The sequence below is a fragment of the Geotrypetes seraphini genome, chromosome 6, assembly GCF_902459505.1.
Source record: "Geotrypetes seraphini chromosome 6, aGeoSer1.1, whole genome shotgun sequence".
NCBI lineage: Eukaryota > Metazoa > Chordata > Amphibia > Gymnophiona > Dermophiidae > Geotrypetes > Geotrypetes seraphini.
The window spans coordinates 2,639,791-2,659,395 of record NC_047089.1 but is presented as its reverse complement, the minus strand read 5'-3'; the positions used below and the strand labels follow the sequence as shown (position 1 = coordinate 2,659,395).

General features: G+C 44.1%; 1 protein-coding gene across 1 annotated transcript in view; it reads left to right on the top strand.

The window, feature by feature from the left end:
* The window catches only part of CCKBR (cholecystokinin B receptor), a 67,492-nt gene that overhangs the window by 36,512 nt on the left and 11,375 nt on the right, over positions 1-19,605 (top strand). Inside the window, exon 2 of the mRNA XM_033947760.1 lies at positions 5,462-5,713. Within this exon, the coding sequence (XP_033803651.1) occupies positions 5,462-5,713 (252 nt within the window). The remainder of the gene's footprint in view (positions 1-5,461; positions 5,714-19,605) is intronic.

Genomic DNA, 19,605 nt, shown 5'->3' with positions numbered 1-19,605 from the left:
GTATGTTCTTGTTTTAAGGAAACCTTGAAACCAGTTATGAACTCTACCTGAAATTCCTATGGCGTCCAGTATCTGGAGTAGTATGGGGTGGTCTACTAGATCGAAAGCTGCTGAAAGATCAAGTTGGATGATTAGTAGTTTGTTTCCTTTGCTGAGCTGTTGTCGGGCTATATCAATTAAGGATACCAGTAGTGTTTCTGTGCTATGATTAGTTCTGAATCCTGATTGCGATGGGTGAAGAATGCGGTGGTCCTCTAGGTAGTTGGAGAGATATTGTGCTACAAGACCTTCTATTAGTTTAACGTATAGTGGGATAGAAGCGATTGGTCTATAATTTGTTGGATTGTCTATTGGTCCTTTGAGGTCTTTCGGTATTGGAGTAATTATAATTTCGCCTAGTTCTGTTGGGAACTGACCTTCATTGAGAGTGGTTTGCAACCATAATGTGAGATTAGCTTTGAATTTTGTGGATGCTGTAGCTAGTAGGTAAGATGGACAGTTGTTCAAATCGCATGAGGATTTGCTGTATTTTTTGTAAAGTCGATCTAGGTCTGACCATTGTATTGTTGGGAAGTTGGTCCAGATCCTATCTGCTGAGATGGCATCGTCTGTTGTGGAATTTATTAGTATTTCTTCTATGATGTTTTGTGAGTTATTGAATGTGGATCTGATTGTGTTGATTTTGTGTTTGAAGTGATCCGCTAATTGGTGAGCTGTTGGAGGCTGGTTTCCTTGGATGGCTAGGAAAGGGTTGGTATCAGTGAGATTTCGTACCAGGTTGAAAAGTTTTTTTGTGTCTGGTTTCTCGGTGCCAATGAGTTTGGAATAGTATTCTTTCCGTTTTTCCTTCAGTTTGATTTTATATTGTTTGATTTGAATTCTCCATTCTGTTTTGGTGTTGTCTTGTTTATGTTTTTTCCATGACCTTTCTAGTTGTCTGCATTGCCTTTTTATGTGTAGGAACTTGGTGTCAAACCATTTGTCAGATGGCCTACATATTTTATTTTTTGTTTTTATTGGAGCTAGATTATTTAAGGTAGATTCACTTAGGGACCGCCAGCTGTTTATGAATTCTATAGGGTTATTGGATTCTAATGCGGGGTCTACTGTGTCCCAGAATTTGGTTGGTTCAATTTTCTGTCTAGTCTTGATGCTTGTTTTATGTGGAGTGTTTTATGTGGGTTTGTTTTTACTTTGCATCCAGTTGATATAGAAGGTATATATGTAATGGTCTGACCAGAGGGTAGGATGCCAAGAGCCCTTGGTGATGTGGATGTTTTGTGTGTTGAGGTCGAGATACGCGTACGCAGCAATGTCAAGCTGATGACCCTTTTCGTGTGTGGGATCAGGGTTGAGGATTTGGTAAGATAGGGAATTGAGGTATGATATAAATTCCGCTACTTGTTTGGAGGAGTGGTCTTCTAGGTGGAGATTTACGTCTCCTAGGATCAGGTTATGTGTGGAGGAGAGGGAATTCTGGAATATGAATTCTTCGAGTTTTTGTTTTGAGGTGTTCCAGTTTCCTGGTGTAACGTAGCAGAGAAGGCAGTTCAGGTTTCCTGTGAGCGTGTTGTCGGAGAGTTGGCAAGCTAGCAAGTCTAGGTGAGGGGTGGAATGCTTGGCTAGGATTTTAATGTTGAGATTGTTTTTTACTATGATTGCTAGGCCGCCTCCTCTTCTGTTTTCTCGACATACTAGCTCTAGTTTGTATCCTTTGGGGCAGAATTCAGTAATGTGTGGGTCTGCGTCGGAAGTGAGCCAGGTTTCGCTTAAGAAGAGGCAGCTTAAATGATCTTTAATCAGCCAGTCCTTGATTAGTTCAGTTTTTGGGCTGATAGATCTAATGTTCATATATGCGCATGTTAATGATGAGTATTTTGTGTGAGATAGGGGAGTAGTGACTATGTTGATTGTTCTTGGTAGTGTTTGATGTTTTTGTGTGTTAGTCTTGGGTTTTGGTGGAGGTAGTGGGTATGCTTTCGTAGTCGTATGTAGGGCAGGGGATCAGGGTTCTGTGTGTTTGGAGTTTCCTGGATGGTAAGACTGGTCTGTGTGATGTTGTGTGGATGGGTATGGAGTGTGTATGGTATCCTGCTATTTTCCGTTTACTTATGAATAAGGAGAGCAGTAGTAGGACAAGGATGAGTTTAAGTGTGCGTGTTGCCATTTTTGTAAGTAGTAAGGACGTTGGTTCACTCACCACTTTGTTGTATGGGTTGCCGCTTTGGTTGGGTCCGGGTCTTTGATAGCAGTGCTTAGCGGGCATCGGATTCCCTGCGGTTTTTACTGCAGACGCTGGATTGGAGATCGACAGGAGATTGGGGATTCGGTAGAACCGGAGGTCCAAGTGTCGTTGTAGAATTGGGGTTGTAGGCCTTTCATGTTGGCTTTTCACGAAGGCGCAGGCGCCTTTGTCGTGCGCCGAACGGCAGTGCGCCGTTGGCGCTGGGCCTTTTTAAATGTGTCCTCTGTGTCTGTGTCCCGGCTGGATCGGGGGGGGGGGGGCGGAGCAGGGCTCCCACGCTGGACCCGATCTGGCTGGCTGGCTAGGTGCAGGCGCTGGGCCTTTTTAAATGTGTCCTCTGTGTCTGTGTCCCGGCTGGATCGGGGGGGGGGGGGGGCGGAGCAGGGCTCCCACGCTGGACCCGATCTGGCTGGCTGGCTAGGTGCAGGCGCTGGGCCTTTTTAAATGTGTCCTCTGTGTCTGTGTCCCGGCTGGATCGGGGGGGGGGGGGGCGGAGCAGGGCTCCCACGCTGGACCCGATCTGGCTGGCTGGCTAGGTGCAGGCGCTGGGCCTTTTTAAATGTGTCCTCTGTGTCTGTGTCCCGGCTGGATCGGGGGGGGGCGGAGCAGGGCTCCCACGCTGGACCCGATCTGGCTGGCTGGCTAGGTGCAGGCGCTGGGCCTTTTTAAATGTGTCCTCTGTGTCTGTGTCCCGGCTGGATCGGGGGGGGGGGGGGGGCGGAGTAGGGCTCCCACGCTGGACCCGATCTGGCTGGCTGGCTAGGTGCAGGCGCTGGGCCTTTTTAAATGTGTCCTCTGTGTCTGTGTCCCGGCTGGATCGGGGGGGGGGCGGAGCAGGGCTCCCACGCTGGACCCGTGTCACTGTTTCTGTGGTGTTGCATTGTATGCAGAGTCCAGCTTCTTACTGGTTCAATTTAACCTTTGTCTATGTATTTCTATTTTATCCCCTCTTTTACAAAACTGTGGAGTGTTTTTTAGCGCCAGCCGTGGTGGTAGCAGCTCTGATGTTCAGAATTCTATGAGCGTCAGAGCTGTTACCACCGTGGCTAAAATCCACACTACAGTTTTGTAAAAGAGGGAGGGGTTAGTTTGTGATGACATATTCCATACTAAGCAAAGGTGTTTTCTGTGTTCTGTGTGTTCGAAAGACATGGTTTTCTGTTAGGATTGACGGTGTAGGATTGATCTGTACTAGTAATGTAATGTAATGTAATGTAATTTATTTCTTATATACCGCTACATCCGTTAGGTTCTAAGCGGTTTACAGAAAATATACATTAAGATTAGAAATAAGAAAGGTACTTGAAAAATTCCCTTACTGTCCCGAAGGCTCACAATAGTCTGGCTTATTTAGTTTTACAATGGGTGTATTGATGTTGTACTGCTCACTGCAGCATGTAAGATGCTGCCTTTTCCTATGTACTCATGTGTGACTTGTGGCTTGTTACTAAAAATCATGTTTTTCGTACAGATGGGGGGGGGGGGTATCAAAAAATGATGGGCCCCGGGTGTCACATATGCTAGGTACGCCACTGGGCCCAGTTTGTCTAATCTCTCACTGTACTGCAACTCCTCCAGCCCCTTAACCATTTTAGTCGTACCATGTCCTTCTTCATGTGCTCCCTCTCACCCTTTCTACCTCTTCTCTCCCTTCCTCTCCTCCACCCCAACAGTTCTTTCTCTATTCTCTCACCCCCCATGTACAGTAGCTTTCCTTCCCTCTAATCCCCCTGAGCAGCAGCTTTCCTTTCCTCCCACCCATTCCCTGTGTAGCAGCTTTCCATCCATCCCTCTCTCCCGCACCCCACTGACTCTCCCACCGTGAGGCATGACATACCAACGAGGTCTCCTAAAGCAGCAGCAGAAGCAGTGGGCGGTCAGCAGCGGCATCACTCTGAATGGGCTACTCATGGCCTGCCCCGCTAGGGCTTCCCTCTGCCACATTATTAGTGATGTGGCAGAGGAAAGGCCCCAGTGGGGCAGGCCGTAAACAGCTCTTTCAGAATGATGTCGCTGCTGACCGTCCATTGTCATGGCTGCTTTAGGAGGCTTCAGAGGTATGTCAGGTCTCACTGGGGGGTGGGGGGGGGAGAAGTTGGGGTTTGGGGGAGGCGTTGTTGAATCAGTGAGTCCAATTTTCTCAGCAAATTGATTCAAATCAGCAAATTGGGCGGCACTAGGCTATAATGTCTCAGGCTACGAAACCCCAGGACTAGGTCAGAAGCTGCCCTTGGTTGAGAGGAACCCAGGAAGCAAGGCTGTGGTTATCAGCAGAGAGGCAAGACCGCTGGTCTCCAGAACAGGAATGCTACCCCTGTTCTCATGCGACTCCTTTCTTCTTCGTAATTCTGTATCTGAGCCAATGGAGGGTTAATTGAATTGCTGAAGGCCATAGGCAGTGACTGTGCAGTTTGAACCCTGGTCTCTGTGGTTCCCAGTATAACCACTAGCTGCTGTAAATGGAACCCCTAGCATTCCTTTGTCATTCAGAAGCCGAATCCACATGTGTTCTCAGAGGAACTTATTCCAGATTCTGCCAGTAATTAAGACTTTGAATTGAGCCTTTTTTCATGTAACTTTATCAGAAGATCCAAAGGCCATTAATGCTATTTTATAGTCCACAAGAGGTGTAAAGCTTTCTTATTTAATGTGAGTCTAATTTGATGAGTTCTGTTGGGGAATGTACTATGATTGTTTTATTAATCATATGTTTATTGCATGGTAGTATAGGTTTCAATCTACCCTGTAAACCATTATCCTATATATTGGGAAGAGAAAGCAAAAAAAACAACCCAAAAGCCTCTTACACACAGGAGGAGAAACCCAGATCCCAGATAGGAAACAAATCCCCAAATGACTTAAGTTTTCATTTATAAACCCTGCGTGGGGTACTAGGGTGTAAATACAAATTCCTTCTCCATGTCTTGTTTCAAGCCCTGACTGAAAGGAGTACTTTCCAAAACCTTATGCCTACCTCAAGGGACATGCAAAAGCCAACGGGGGCATTTTTTGAACTACAGATACATTTGCCATTGACGAACAGGAAATAGTTGTTGAATTTTGTTGACTCTCCCAAAGTACCCTCAAATGCATGCCCTTGAGATCTGTGCATCTGGAATTACCATTAGCATGTATTCAATCTACACAAATAAATGGTGTTGATATAATTTGACTCTCCCAGAGTCCAAGGCCTGACACTGTCTCTTTTCCTTTCAGAACTGACCCAGTGGGTTCGGATCCTGTTGTATTGCATCATCTTTCTCCTCAGTGTCTTCGGGAATACCCTCATCATCGTAGTGTTGGTGATGAACAAGCGGCTCCGAACGGTCACCAACTCCTTTCTGCTCTCCCTGGCGGTCAGCGACCTGATGTTGTCCATCTTCTGCATACCCTTCACTCTTATCCCCAACCTAATGGGCAACTTCATCTTTGGAGAGGCCATCTGTAAGATCATGGCATATTTTATGGGTAAGGAAGGACACATCCCCACCAGTGACCTCAGAGTCAGATAGTGAGAAGGTCATGACAGTACAAGTCCAGACTAAAGCTTAGGATCTTCTTTTGTATCCCTCCCACTCATGTTGAATGTCATCACAAGGACTTAAGAGGAGAAGATGGTAAAGAAGGTTACATTTCATTCTGATACTTATATTCTGCATCTATCCTGAGTTCTATGGCCATTGTGAGAACCAGGCTACTGGGCTTGATGGACCATTGGTCTGACCCAGAAATTAGACCTTCCTAGGAAATAACATTATATAGTTCAGTCATAAATACTTCTCAACCATTAATATTTTAACTGCCTTCCTATGTGACAGATAGTTGGATAATGATCTAGTTTCTAATTCCACATTTTTGCAGCTTGATATGAAAAAGATACAGCAAATAGTCTTTTAGATTGAATTCTACTTGGATTTAGACAATTTAAATCAAGTTTTTTTCAATAATCCCAAACCAAAATTGTGTAAATGTGAATCCTGTGAAGTCAGAATTATGATTATATGATTTGCAGCCAATGTCAACCAATAGAACATTGATCAAAAAGATCATCCATTTTTATTAAAAGCTGTTGAATAAAATGAACTTACCAAAAGTTCTTCAGCATGTCCAATAAAGCACTTCAATTCGGCACACCTTCCTCAGGCACACAGAGCTGAAACAATTAAGAAAACTTAATATTCAAACATCAAAAGGTCTACATATTTCATCTGGAGGAGTGAATGGTGACAGTGTGATCTCGTTGTTGCCTAAGCTCTGAAATAGGTGTCATGACATAACAATCTTCATTAAACTTGTAATCCATTCCACTACAACATTATGTGGTGTATCTGTTATGGTGTCCCTGCCAATTGAGTTATAAAGGGCAGATCAGGCGTCCTTTAAAATCTAGGATGTCAAAACACCTCTACAATATTGAACACATAAGGAGAACATAAGAACATAAGAATTGCCGCTGCTGAATCAGACCAGTGGTCCATTGTGCCCAGTAGTCCACTCACGTGGCAGCCCTTAGGTCAAAGACCAGTGCCCTGATTGAGTCTAGCCTTACCTGCTTACGTTCTGGTTCAGCAGGAAGTTGTCTAACCTTGTCTTGAATCCCTGGAGGGTGTTTTCCTCTATGACAGACTCCGGAAGAGCGTTCCAGTTTTCTACCACTCTCTGAGTGAAGAAGAACTTCCTTACATTCATACAGAATCTATCTCCTTTCAATTTTAGAGAGTGCCCTCTCGTTCTCCCTACCATGGAGAAGGTGAACAATCTGTCCTTATCTACTAAGTCTATCCCCTTCAGTACCTTGAATGTTTCGATCATGTCCCCTCTCAATCTCCTCTTTTCGAGGAGAGTTGGGTGAACACTGTTATGAAATGAGGCATGTTTTTCAAGATTCAAAATGTTTTGTCCTGGACTCGATCATGCACACTCGATGTCGTGGTCATTTAAAATGTAAACTGCGCCAGAGAGAACAACAAATGATTTTTGCATTGAACACAATTTGGCCCTTTGGGTTAAACCAACACATTGAATGAAACACATTTTTTTTTTAAGGTTTACATTTTCGTGGGCCCTTGAAATGACGTTAACAGTTTGAGTATTTAAGCTCCAGTTATCCCCGCTGTTCTGAGCTGCCATGCAGTTTCTGTCGCTGCACAACTAATTCATTCATTTTCCCTGAAACAGCCATTTTGAAATGGCAAAACCAGGTTCCTGTCATCGGGAGTTCTATTGGAGCCAGAGAACGGGACTTGGAAAGTTTTGATCAATCTCAGTGGAGGTTTTTTTTGCTTATGATAAAGAGCAAAATAGAACAAAACACAAAAGACCCCCCTCTCATCAATATTGGGCAAGTTTCTCAAATAATATCATCATATAACATTTAAAGGCTTTTAAATATTTAAATGTGCTCATAAGCTCTTCAGCAAGGCGCCACAGCAGCGGTACAATGTCGCTGGAAAGGTGTTTGAATTTTAATCATAACATATTGCATGGAGCAAGGATTCTTGCTTCTACTGGAGTGGCAAATGTTATCTGAAAAGGTCAGTTCACGGCTCCAACACAGTCTGTGTTTCAATAAAGAGCAGGCAGCCTTATTTACTGTGGTAAAGTGATGCCGACTGATACCTTTGAGGCCTTTTTCTCCACTTAAGAAGTGTTTCTAGAATGTCCGTGATGGGGCTCATGTGAGACAATCAATCTGTTTAGTTTTAGACTAAAACATTCATAACATGAGGTTTCACAGTGCCAAGCTCAAAAATCCAATATTGTTCCTGCAAAGTGAGATGAGAAAACCTGTCCCCTTCATAAGCAATAGGAATCTGTTTGACCATAAACCATCGCAATTGCATAAATTTTATATTTCACTTCAGAACAACGAGGAACCATAGGAGCCATTTGCTGTTGGGTAAGTAAACAGAATCCTGGGGTGACAATGTCCGAAGATCTAAAGGCAAAGAATCAGTGTGACAAGGCGGTGGCTGTTGCCAGAAGGATGCTGGGCTGTATAAAGAGAGGTGTAACCAGTAGAAGAAAGAAGGTGTTGATGCCCCTGTACAGGTCGTTGGTGAGGCCCCACTTGGAATATTGTGTTTAGTTTTGGAGACCGTATCTGGCAAAGGACATAAGAAGACTTGAAGTGATCCAGAGGAGTAAGACGAAAATAGTAGGAGGTTTGTGTCAAAAGATGTATGAGGAGAGACTGGAAGCCCTGAATATGTATACCCTAGCAGTGGTAGGCAATTCCAGTCCTCGAGAGCCGGAGCTAGGTCAGGTTTTCAGGATATCCACAATAAATATGCATGAGATAGATTTGCATCTCAAGGAGGCAGTGCATGCAAATCCATCTCATACGTATTCATTGTGGATATACTGAAAACCTGACCTGGCTCCAGCTCTCGAGGACCAGAATTGCCTACCCCTGCCCTAGAGGAAAGGAGGGACAGGATACTCAGACGTTCAAATACTTGAAAGGTATTAATATAGAACAAAATCTTTTCCAGAGAAAGGAAAATGGTAACACCAGAGGTCATAATTTGAGGTGATAGACTCAAGAGCAATGTAAGGAGATTCTTCTTTACGGAGAGGGTGGTTGATGCCTGGAATGCGCTCCCAAGGGAGGTGGTGGAGGGAAAAACAGTGACAGAGTTCAAAAAAGCATGGGATGAACACTGAGTATCTAGAATAAGAAAATAATAGTAAATATTGAAGAAGTAAGGCCAGTACTTGGCAGACATGCACGGTCTGTGTCTGTATATGGCCATTTGGTTGAGGATGGGCTGTGGAGGGCTTCGATGGCTGGGATACATATAAGGACCCTGAGAGATAGTCATATATTTGATAGACAATCCATTGGAAACAGCCATGTTAGAAAGAAATACATTGAAAAAAGACAGTAGCATCATATGGACTTCACATGAGTAAGTGCCAATCTCGTAACATGTATGTGTGTTTGAGGTAATTACACGTGTAGGTAATGATTTCACAAAACTACATACTAGAGCAGGGGTGTCCAATGTCGGTCCTCGAGGGCCGCAGTCCAGTCGGATTTTCAGGATTTCCCCAATGAATATTCATGAGATCTATTTGCATGCACTGCTTTCATTGTATGCTAATAGATCTCATGCATATTCATTGGGGAAATCCTGAAAACCCGACTGGATTGCGGCCCTCGAGGACCGACATTGGACACCCCTGTACTAGAGGGACAAAGTGACATAACTCTTTAACATGTTTATAAATGATCTGGAAATTGGAATGAGTGAGGTGATTAAATTAGCAGATAACAGTAAACTGTTCAAAGTTATTAAAACATAGGTAGACTGTGAAAAACTGCAGACAGACTTTAGGAAACTGGAAGACTGGGTGTCCGAATAGTAAATTAAATTTAATGTGGATAAATGCAAAGCGATTTACACTAGGAAGAATAACCCAAATCATAGTTACCACCTTGGGGGTTAGCGCCCAAGAAAAGGATCTGGGTATCATTGTAGACAATACGATGAAACCTTTCGCCTAATGTGTGGTGGCTAGGAATTATTAAACAAAGGGATGATTAACAAGACTATGAATGTCATAATGCCCCTGTATCGCTCCATGGTGTGACCTCATCTGGAGTATTGTATTCAATTCTGGTCTCCTTATCTCAAGGAAGATATAGCAGAGCTAGAAAAGATTCAAAGAAGAGTGACCAAGATGGTAAAAGGGGATGGAACTCCTCTCATATGAGGAAGGACTAAAACGGTTAGGGCTCTTCAGCTTGGAAAAGAGATGGCTGAGGGCAGATTGGATTGAAGTCTACAAAATCCTGAGTGGAGTAGAATGGTACATGTGGATCGATTTTTCACTCCGTCAAAAACTACAAAGACTAGGGTTGAGGTCTGATGACGGCACCCCGGAGAACCCCGGTCCGAAGACAAGCCTCGGGAAAAGGAGGCAGGGTCCCCCGAGGTCGGCTCCTCCCGGATCGGGGTACCCAACCAGACCGGCGACCTCAGCAGACTCGGGTTGGACAGGGTGAGGTCCGAGGTCTTAACGGAGCAAGTAGTGCGAGGACCTGGGGACCTGCCCCGCCTCGGGGGTGAGTCCCGGGGACGCTTCGCAAGGCGCCTTGATCGGTGCCTCGACTGAGGCCAGCTCGAGGGAGAAGCGTTAGAACATAAGAACATAAGAACATAAGCAATGCCTCTGCTGGGTCAGACCTGAGGTCCATCATGCCCAGCAGTCCGCTCACGCGGCGGCCCAACAGGTCCAGGACCTGTGCAGAAATCCTCTATTTATACCCCTCTATCCTCTTTTCCAGCAGGAAACTGTCCAATCCTTTCTTAAATCCCAGTACCGTACTCTGCCCTATTACATTCTCTGGAAGCGCATTCCAGGTGTCCACCACACGTTGGGTAAAGAAGAACTTCCTAGCATTTGTTTTGAATCTGTCCCCTTTCAACTTTTCCAGATGCCCTCTTTTCTTTTATTTTTTGAAAGTGTGAAGAATCTGTCCCTCTCTACTCTCTCTATGCCCTTCATGATCTTATAAGTCTCTATCATATCCCCTCTAAGTCTCCTCTTCTCCAGGGAAAAGAGACCCAGTTTCTCCAATCTCTCAGCATATGGAAGGTTTTCCATCCCTTTTATCAGACGTGTCGCTCTCCTCTGAACCCTCTCGAGTATCGCCATATCCTTCTTAAGGTACGGCGACCAATATTGGACGCAGTATTCCAGATGCGGGCGCACCATCGCCCGATACAACGGCAGGATAACTTCTTTCGTCCTGGTTGTAATACCCTTCTTGATTATACCTAGCATTCTATTCACTCTCTTAGCGGCCGCTGCGCACTGTGCCGTCGGCTTCATTGTCATGTCCACCATTACCCCTAAGTCCCTTTCCTGGGTACTCTCATTCAATAACATCCCTCGATGGAAGAGGCGAGGAATCAGATGAGGACAGACGCCGAGACCGGCGTGCCTTGCTCCGAGAAACCTCGACGCGACGCTCAGGCTGGTCCACAAGGCGCAAGGTCGAGGCCGGAGTGAGCTGAGCCAACACCGAGGAGAGCTCCAAGGAGATGATAGCCTGAACATCGGTACCGCGACCTTATTCGGCCGGGCAGGTGCAGCAGTGCGTTCCACCAAGGGCGACCTCGAGGATGAGTATTCCCGTAAGGTGGAAGCATGTTTGGAGGCTTTGGAGGGTGGTCTCATCGAGGCCGGCGGGACTACACTCACTGCCTGGATGGCCAGAGACTCCGAGGAAGGCTTCTTCGGTAGCTGAGCTGAACCTGAAGGAGGAAGAGGGGACTTACTCGGAGCCGAGGTCTTTGAGGCCGAGGCCGCTGAGGCCTTCGAGGTCAAGGGAGACTTGCCCGGGGCGGAGGTCTTCAAGGCCGATGTCGAGACCAAGGCCGAGGTCGAGGCCGAGACCGGGGTCGAAGCAGGAGCAGCCTCCATGGCAAAGAGCTCCGCAATCCTGGCCCTAAGTCGCCGAAGAGCCCGAGGCTGAAGGGTGGCACAACGAGGACAGGAGTCCGTGGGGTGATCAGACCCAGGCACAGAATACACCAGCGGTGCGGGTCTGTGATAGAAATAACCCGACCGCACTGGGAGCACTTCTTAAACCCGGTAAGAGGCCGGGATATAAGTTTCAGACGGCTGCAGCCACGCGAGGCCAAGCGGCCATGGAAACCGGGAGCCCCCGGTCACCGAGACGAAAACAAGAAAACACACGATCAAGTAGTCAACGAAGGAAAAAACCGCACAGCGACTTCCAATGAAAATAAAGAAACCACGGTGCAAGAAAGGCACTTAGACGAACGCAGAGAAGAGAGACAAGGCTTTCTGGCTCCGCGGAAAACTAAGAACTGAAGACCATGAGGAGGGGATGCACCCTCTAGTGGAGCAGGAAGGCACACACATGTGTGGGCAGCACTAGCAAACTTTGAGATCTTCAATCAAGTTTGCTTGAAAAGCTGTCTGCGACGGGGATCCGTGGATGACGTCACCCACATGTAGAGAATATGCTGCCTGCCTGTCCTGGGATAATAAAGTTTCTAGAAAATTACCCCACCCCTTTAGTTAGGGGGGGGGTCTGTTATTTAGCCTGCATTAAATTTCATTAATGCAGGTTAGTAAATATGAGCCTGCATTTATATATGAGGTAGAACTGAATGGAGAAACTCACCCAAGGTCAGAGAGATTTAAACTCTGACTGCTCTAACTACTGGGTTACTTCTCCATACCTGATTCCTTAAGCTCAAGGCTTCTGAGGTTGTTATAGAAAAGTGCACAACACACCAGATCGGGGTTGTTCCAAACCAACATCCTTGTTGCAAGTTGCAAAATCTTTACATGGAGTACAGTGGGTCCCATACATTTCCAAAGAAGAGGAGAACATGATGTTCTGAACAAACAGTTTTACTAATGTATCTCAAAGTCAGTTATGGTTTCGACAGCAGCAAAGGCAAAATATATGTAGCAAAGAGAACATTAACTGTACTAAAAGTCTTTACTGTGTTTGTGCAGAACTTCATTCTTCTGTATCAACATACTATAATCCTTTATGCTACCACTAAGGGTTAAATGCAGTTCTTCTTCTTCTTCTTGCTCTTACTGCCAGGTGCAGATAGGATTATCAGTGAACCCTATTAGGGTCATCAGTTCTGTTCATAGAGGGCCTTCATGATATAAATTCTGTTTAATGTACCAGGACCCTTTAGAACCCCAACCGAGGTTATAAGGAACGATGTTATCCTTCAGCCATGAATTGCCTCGTTATTCACTAGAGAATCTCAGTTTTCTCCTTCTTCTATCTGATTTGAAGGAATGAGCAAGTTTATGGATCCTGTGTATTTTTGATTTATTTATATGGCTAAATGACTACAGCACTGGGTGTCAGTAAAAAACTCGATATTTCTGAACCTTTCATGAATAAGGCTTGGCTTGAAAGCTCTCCCTAGCAGATGGAGGGTCAAAGGATGGGAAGTGTCAACCCTAAGACATTGATCCTCAGTTATAGAGTCAGAGGAAGATTTTGCTGCCACTGATTAGACTGGACACTCCTTTCGTTCCTCTACTCTCCTGCAATTTCCAGCTTCATCTGGAAAGACAGAAGTTTCAAATTTATTATGTCTCGATATATCGCTTTTCGTACCAAAGCAGTTTACATCTTTACAGTGTTAAAAAAAATTAATAAAAAGTCAGGGGATTGGACAAACAAACTAACAATAACTATTAAGTCAAAAATGGAAACAAAGGGAGAAAGGGTAGGAATACAATATTAAAACTAAAAGGAAAGGGTATAGGAGAAAACATCAGGGAAGTTGGGTTGTCTGGAACAAGCCTCTTCGCTCTTTTATTATCAATCGTAAATCTCATAAGTGTCTTTGAAGAGAAAAGTTTTAAGACTGGTTTTCAAATTAGTTAAACTAGTTTCTTGCCGTAGGGGAAGGGCATTCCATAGTGTTGGCGCAACTACTGAGTACATGGTTTTTTGTGTTGTATCGTAGAACAACTGTCGGATTGAGGGGATATTACTATTTATCACTTATATAGCGCTGAAAGGCATATGCAGCACTGTACATTTTGACAGTTAATTGATCCTTGCTAGGAAGAGCTTACAATCTTTTTTTTTTATTAATTCTTTATTCATTTTCATATTTGACAATAAGTGCACAAAATATTATATTACAACAAGTTCTTACACAACATCACTTTGATATCTACTACATAAAATCTATTAATATGGTTAACCCCTCCCCCACCACCCACCCTTCATCTACTTTCCAACCAAAATATACACATATTGCAAAACATATTATAACATATTATGTAACATTATTACCAATGCCCTCCCCCTTTGGTGTGCCAAAAAGAAGAAGAGAAGAAGAAGTGATGACTATTCACTGCAATATTTTGTCAATGGCCCCCATATTTTTATAAATTTAGTATATGTCCCTCTTTGTATTGCTATTACTCTTTCCATTTTGAATATATGACATATTGTACTCCACCAAAATGTATAACTAAGGTTACTATGATTCTTCCAATTGTTGGTTATATGTTGAATGGCAACCCCTGTCATGACTAATAAAAGCTTGTTATTCTCTGGTGAAATTTGACTTTTTTTCCTCATCATCATTCCAAATAATACTGTGTCGTATGAGAGTGCTACATGATTTTCCAACATTACATTTATTTGAGGCCAAATAGCATTCCAAAATATTTTAATATAGGGACAATAATAAAGTAAATGATCTAATGTCCCAGGTTCCAGATTACAATGCCAGCATCTATTAGACTTAGAACTATCTAATTTTTGCAAACGTACAGGGGTCCAAAACACTCTATGTAACAAAAAGAACCAAGTTTGTCTCATAGATGCTGACACTGTACATCTCATTCTCCAAGACCAAATTCGTGGTCATTGAGATGCAGTAATTTGGTGCTTGATCTCAATGCTCCAAATGTCTCTTAGACCATTTTTTGGTTTTTTATTCAAGTATCCAGATAATAATTTATACCACAATGCGGCTTGATGTCCTAAAGAGCTTACAATCTAATACCAGTCTGCTTGTCTAGGAATGAGGTCAGCCAGAGGGTTTAATGCTATTGGTGGACCAGAATAGAAAGACTGAGAATTTAGGTAAACACTCCTCACTGTTGAGGAACAGCATAATCTCTGGCAGGTAACAGCACCATTGAGTGAAAAGTAATGAGCAGCCTGGCTGGTGAGACATGCTGACACCTACTGGTAGGAGACCAAAAGTTCGCCCCAGCAAAACTTTCCCAAGAGCTGGGAGTGGTAGTTCACAGTAAGATGATATCGGTTCCTTCAGTTGGCCTGGCTATGCCAGTTGTAGAAGCTTGGTTGTCAAGTTACAATCAACTAGGAAACGGAAATATTTCTAGAGATAAATGATTAGCTACAGCTGATTAACAACAACCATCTTATCCGATGCCTAGATGTATTTTCCTAGATTCTTCCCTTTTCCCCCATCAGTCATCCTACCTCAGCTCTTTCTCCTTTCACTGACATATGTGAAAAATGTCTTGTTCTATTGATTTCCTGTCTTGACTCTGCTCTTCTGCTTCTGCCTTCGCTGGTTCTTCTTTCTGAGACCCTTTGTACTTTTTGAAGGATCTTCTTTTTTTTTTTTTAGCTTAATTAAAATCAGACCAGTCTCTTAGATCTGTTGCGTTCTTATAGCATCTTGTACTTTAGTTCACTGCTCAGAAAGGGATTGCTTCCAAGTCAGCAGTTCTGGAATGTATTTCCAGTTGCTGATAAAGTTGTTACTTCTAAAGATACACAGGAAAGAAATAAACCTTAGGGTGATTTTCCCTGATGATCCAAAGACAGCAAATCTGTGTGATAATGCAGTGCTGAAAGCCAGAGGAATGCTAGCTTGCAAAGGTGAAATGCGTAATCAATAGAAAAAGGGAGGAAGTAATGCTGCTGTACAAGGTCTGGGGTCCGTCTTTGTGAATGAATATGGTGAGGCCAGAGATGGACCACAGGAAGGCTACAAAAGGTACAAGGCTTACAGGACATAAAAAATCATGAGACTGAAAGAGACACATACATGAAATGTTCAGAACTTCAAAGAAAGAAATAATGCGCAAGAAGCAACAAGAATATTCTAGAACAAGAAGTCAAAGTATGAGGCTCCAGGGGGACTAGATTTGGCAACAACATTGGAAAATACTTCTTCAAGGAAAGAGTGTTGGCTGCAGGAAAAGACCTTCTGTGGAAAGGAATATAGTCCAAGCAAGTTCAAGAAAGCCTCTGGGGATCCTGGATGCTAAGATATAGTGATATCAGAAATCCTATAGGGTCTATGGCATAGTGCCAGAATGAAAGCATTTAGTCCAATAAAAAAAGGTATCACCTTTTTTAACTTGATATTTTGTTTTATATCTTATATATGAGCGGAAAGTACACTGCCTAGAGGGTAGTTCCTAGCTCAGGCTCACTTCCCACCATACCAAGGTGATACTCGCCTTCCAGGTGAAGGTGAGCTCTTTATACCTTTTTGCCTTCCTCAGCTCCTTCAAGTCTGCCACTCTAACATCCAGAGATCAGACTCATTCTCTGAGAACCAGGAGCTTTTTGAATTAGGTGCACATGTGTAACTTATCACCAACTGGGAGATACAAATATGTGACACTTGGTAGGATACATTTTTGTATCCTTTGAAATGTTATCTAAAGTTCCTAAGGGATTGGAGATACTTAATCTGTTAAACTTCTTTGGGCTCCTCTCCAGTTAAACCATGCTGAGCAAGCTGATTGCTAAAAGCACTTAATTGAGCATAAGAACCTAAGAATTGCCGCTGCTGGGTCAGACCAGTGGTCTGCTCATGTGGCGGCCCCTAGGTCAAGGACCTGGGTCTAGCCATACCTGCGTACGTTCTGGTTCAGCAGGAACTTGTCTAACTTCGTCTTGAATCCCTGGAGGGGGTTCTAACCAGCCATGCCCAAACTGGACAACAGAGAGGCAGTCTGGAGTTGATATGAGTGTTGTCAATATTCAGTGTTGGTGCTTGCATACTTAAGCAACTAGATAGAACAGTGATACTGGAACAGATCAGTGGTCCATCTAGCCCAGTTTACAACAGGGACCAATCTAGGTCACAGTACCTGGCAGAAACACAGTTTAGAATCGCAAAGAGTACCAACATTCCATGTGGAGTTCCTAAAGTATAGCAAGATTCCAGGTGGAATCTCAAACAATAGCAAGATTCCATGTTGAATCCAAAAGAGGAGCAACATCCATGCTCCTATCTAGGACAAGCAGTGGCTTCTCCAGGACTTGTCCAGACCTTTCTTAAACCTAGCTATGCTAACCACTGTAACCACATCCTTTGACAACGACTTCAAGAATTTAACTATTCTTTGATTAAAAACTATTTCCACCCGAACAACCAAACTTTAGCTGTGCCAGCACCCACACAGCTAAACTTTGGTTCTATGGCATAGAATATTGGCTGGCAGCCCTTTAACTTCCAGGTAATAAGCTGAAGATTCCTTTGCACTGCCCTTCCTACTTCCAAAGAAAATGCCCCTTCCTGCTCAAACTGCCCCAACAAGAGCTTGGCCCTCCCCTAGCCCCCTGAAAAGAAGCTCTCCACCCATGTCCCTGCCATCCCTGGACAGGAGTAGGTCAAGTAGGATCAAACCCCAATTACTCCTGCCCATTCTGACTCTGGGTACAAAATATTGGCCACAGCCTCTAGTACCAGTACTAGCACTAGTAACCTTCCGTGTAAGAGTAGCAGGACTGTGAGAGAATTCCTATAAGTCATGATCACCTTTTTGCACCCATGAACAGGAGTGATTGGCGTTCTCACTTGCCTGTACTACTCCTTAAGTGCTAAGGTAGGCCTGGGGAGCCTACAGGGATATGGGATTGGCTTCATGAAGGGGGTGCACATTATAAAGGCTGGGGGGGGGGTCTAGGAGAAGTCAGGCTCATATTGGGAGGGTTGAAGGGAGTACAGTCTTGATGGGGGAGGGATTGGGGGGAACTGGAATCATAGGGGATGAAGAAACAGATTCTATATGCAGGTCTTGGCCAATATTCAACTGGGACTGGCATCAACGACTCATAGGATTCTTGGCTGATATCGACCAGGACTTGGAGGTCAGCACATGTCCAGTCTAATTTAGGCAGCGATGGTCAGTGCTTTAACTGATGAGTGCTGCAGGCTGAAAATGAACTAATTTAAGTTTCTTTGGTGTCATTTATGTTAGTTTGGAGTTGTAGCACCAGTGGAGATCATTGACAGATACAAAGATTGGAAAACTGTTTAAGATTTTCGTAAGATTTCTGTGCCAGCTGAGCTGGATCAAGGATAGGCAATAGCTATATTTGTCCTTCTTCTCCAGCCCCCTGTAGCCACCAGAATTGGACATTTTAAAGTTTTGATTATGCCCCTCATAGGGCATAAGAAGAGTAGATAGATAATCAGAGGCAGTTGTAACAAGTCCCTTATGTACCAATGATAGCAGTGTATATTGTATATGTTCTGACAGAAGGAGCCAGTGTTCTTTTCCGAGTAGTGATGTGACATAGGCGAATTTCTGTGCTCCGTGTAGAAATTTAACTGCTGTAGATTGAACTAATTGAAGACGCTTGAGAGGTAATCCAGAATATAGTGAATTATAGTAATCAGTGTGGGTAATTACTAAAGAAAGACTAAGAGAATGTCAGAGGGTGGTGGTTAATGGAAGTCGCTCGGAGGAAGGAAAGGTGACTAGTGGAGTCCCTCAGGGTTCGATGCTGAGGCCAATCCTGTTCAATATGTTTGTGAGTGACATTGCTGAAGAGTTAGAAGGAAAAGTGTGCCTTTTTGCAGGTGATACCAAGATTTGCAACAGAGTAGACACTGAAGAGGGAGTGGAAAATATGAAAAAGGATCTGCAAAAGTTAGAGGAATGGTCTAATGCCTGGCAACTAAAATTCAATGCAAAGAAATGCAGAGTAATGCATTTGGGGATTAATAATAGGAAGGAACCGTATATGCTGGGAGGAGAGAAGCTGATATGCACGGATGGGGAGAGGGACCTTGGGGTGATAGTGTCCGAAGATCTAAAGGTGAAAAAACAGTGTGATAAGGCAGTGGCTGCTGCCAGAAGGATTCTGGGCTGTATAAAGAGAGGCGTAGCCAGTAGAAGGAAGAAGGTGTTGATATCCCTGTACAGGTCATTGGTGAGGCTCCACTTGGAGTATTGTGTTCAGTTTTGGAGACCGTATCTGGCGAAAAACGTAAGAAGACTTGAGGCGGTCCAGAGGAAGGCGACGAAAATGATAGGAGGCTTGCGCCAGAAGACGTATGAGGAGAGACTGGAAGCCCTGAATATGTATACCCTAGAGGAAAGGAGAGACAGGGGAGATATGATTCAGACGTTCAAATACTTGAAGGGTATTAACGTAAAACAAATTCTTTTCCAGATAAAGAAAAATGGTAAAACCAGAGGACATAATTTGAGGTTGAGGGGTGGTAGATTCAGGGGCAATGTTAGGAAATTCTACTTTACGGAGAGGGTGGTGGATGCCTGGAATGCGCTCCCGAGAGAGGTGGTGGAGAGTAAAACTGTGACTGAGTTCAAAGAAGCGTGGGATGAACACAGAGGATCTAGAATCAGAAAATAATATTAAATATTGAACTAAGGCCAGTACTGGGCAGACTTGTACGGTCTGTGTCTGTATATGGCCGTTTGGAGGAGGATGGGCAGGGGAGGGCTTAAATGGCTGGGAGGGTGTAGATGGGCTGGAGTAAGTCTTAACAGAGATTTTGGCAGTTGGAACCCAAGCACAGTACTGGGTAAAGCTTTGGATTCTTGCCCAGAAATAGCTAAGAAGAAAATTAAAATTA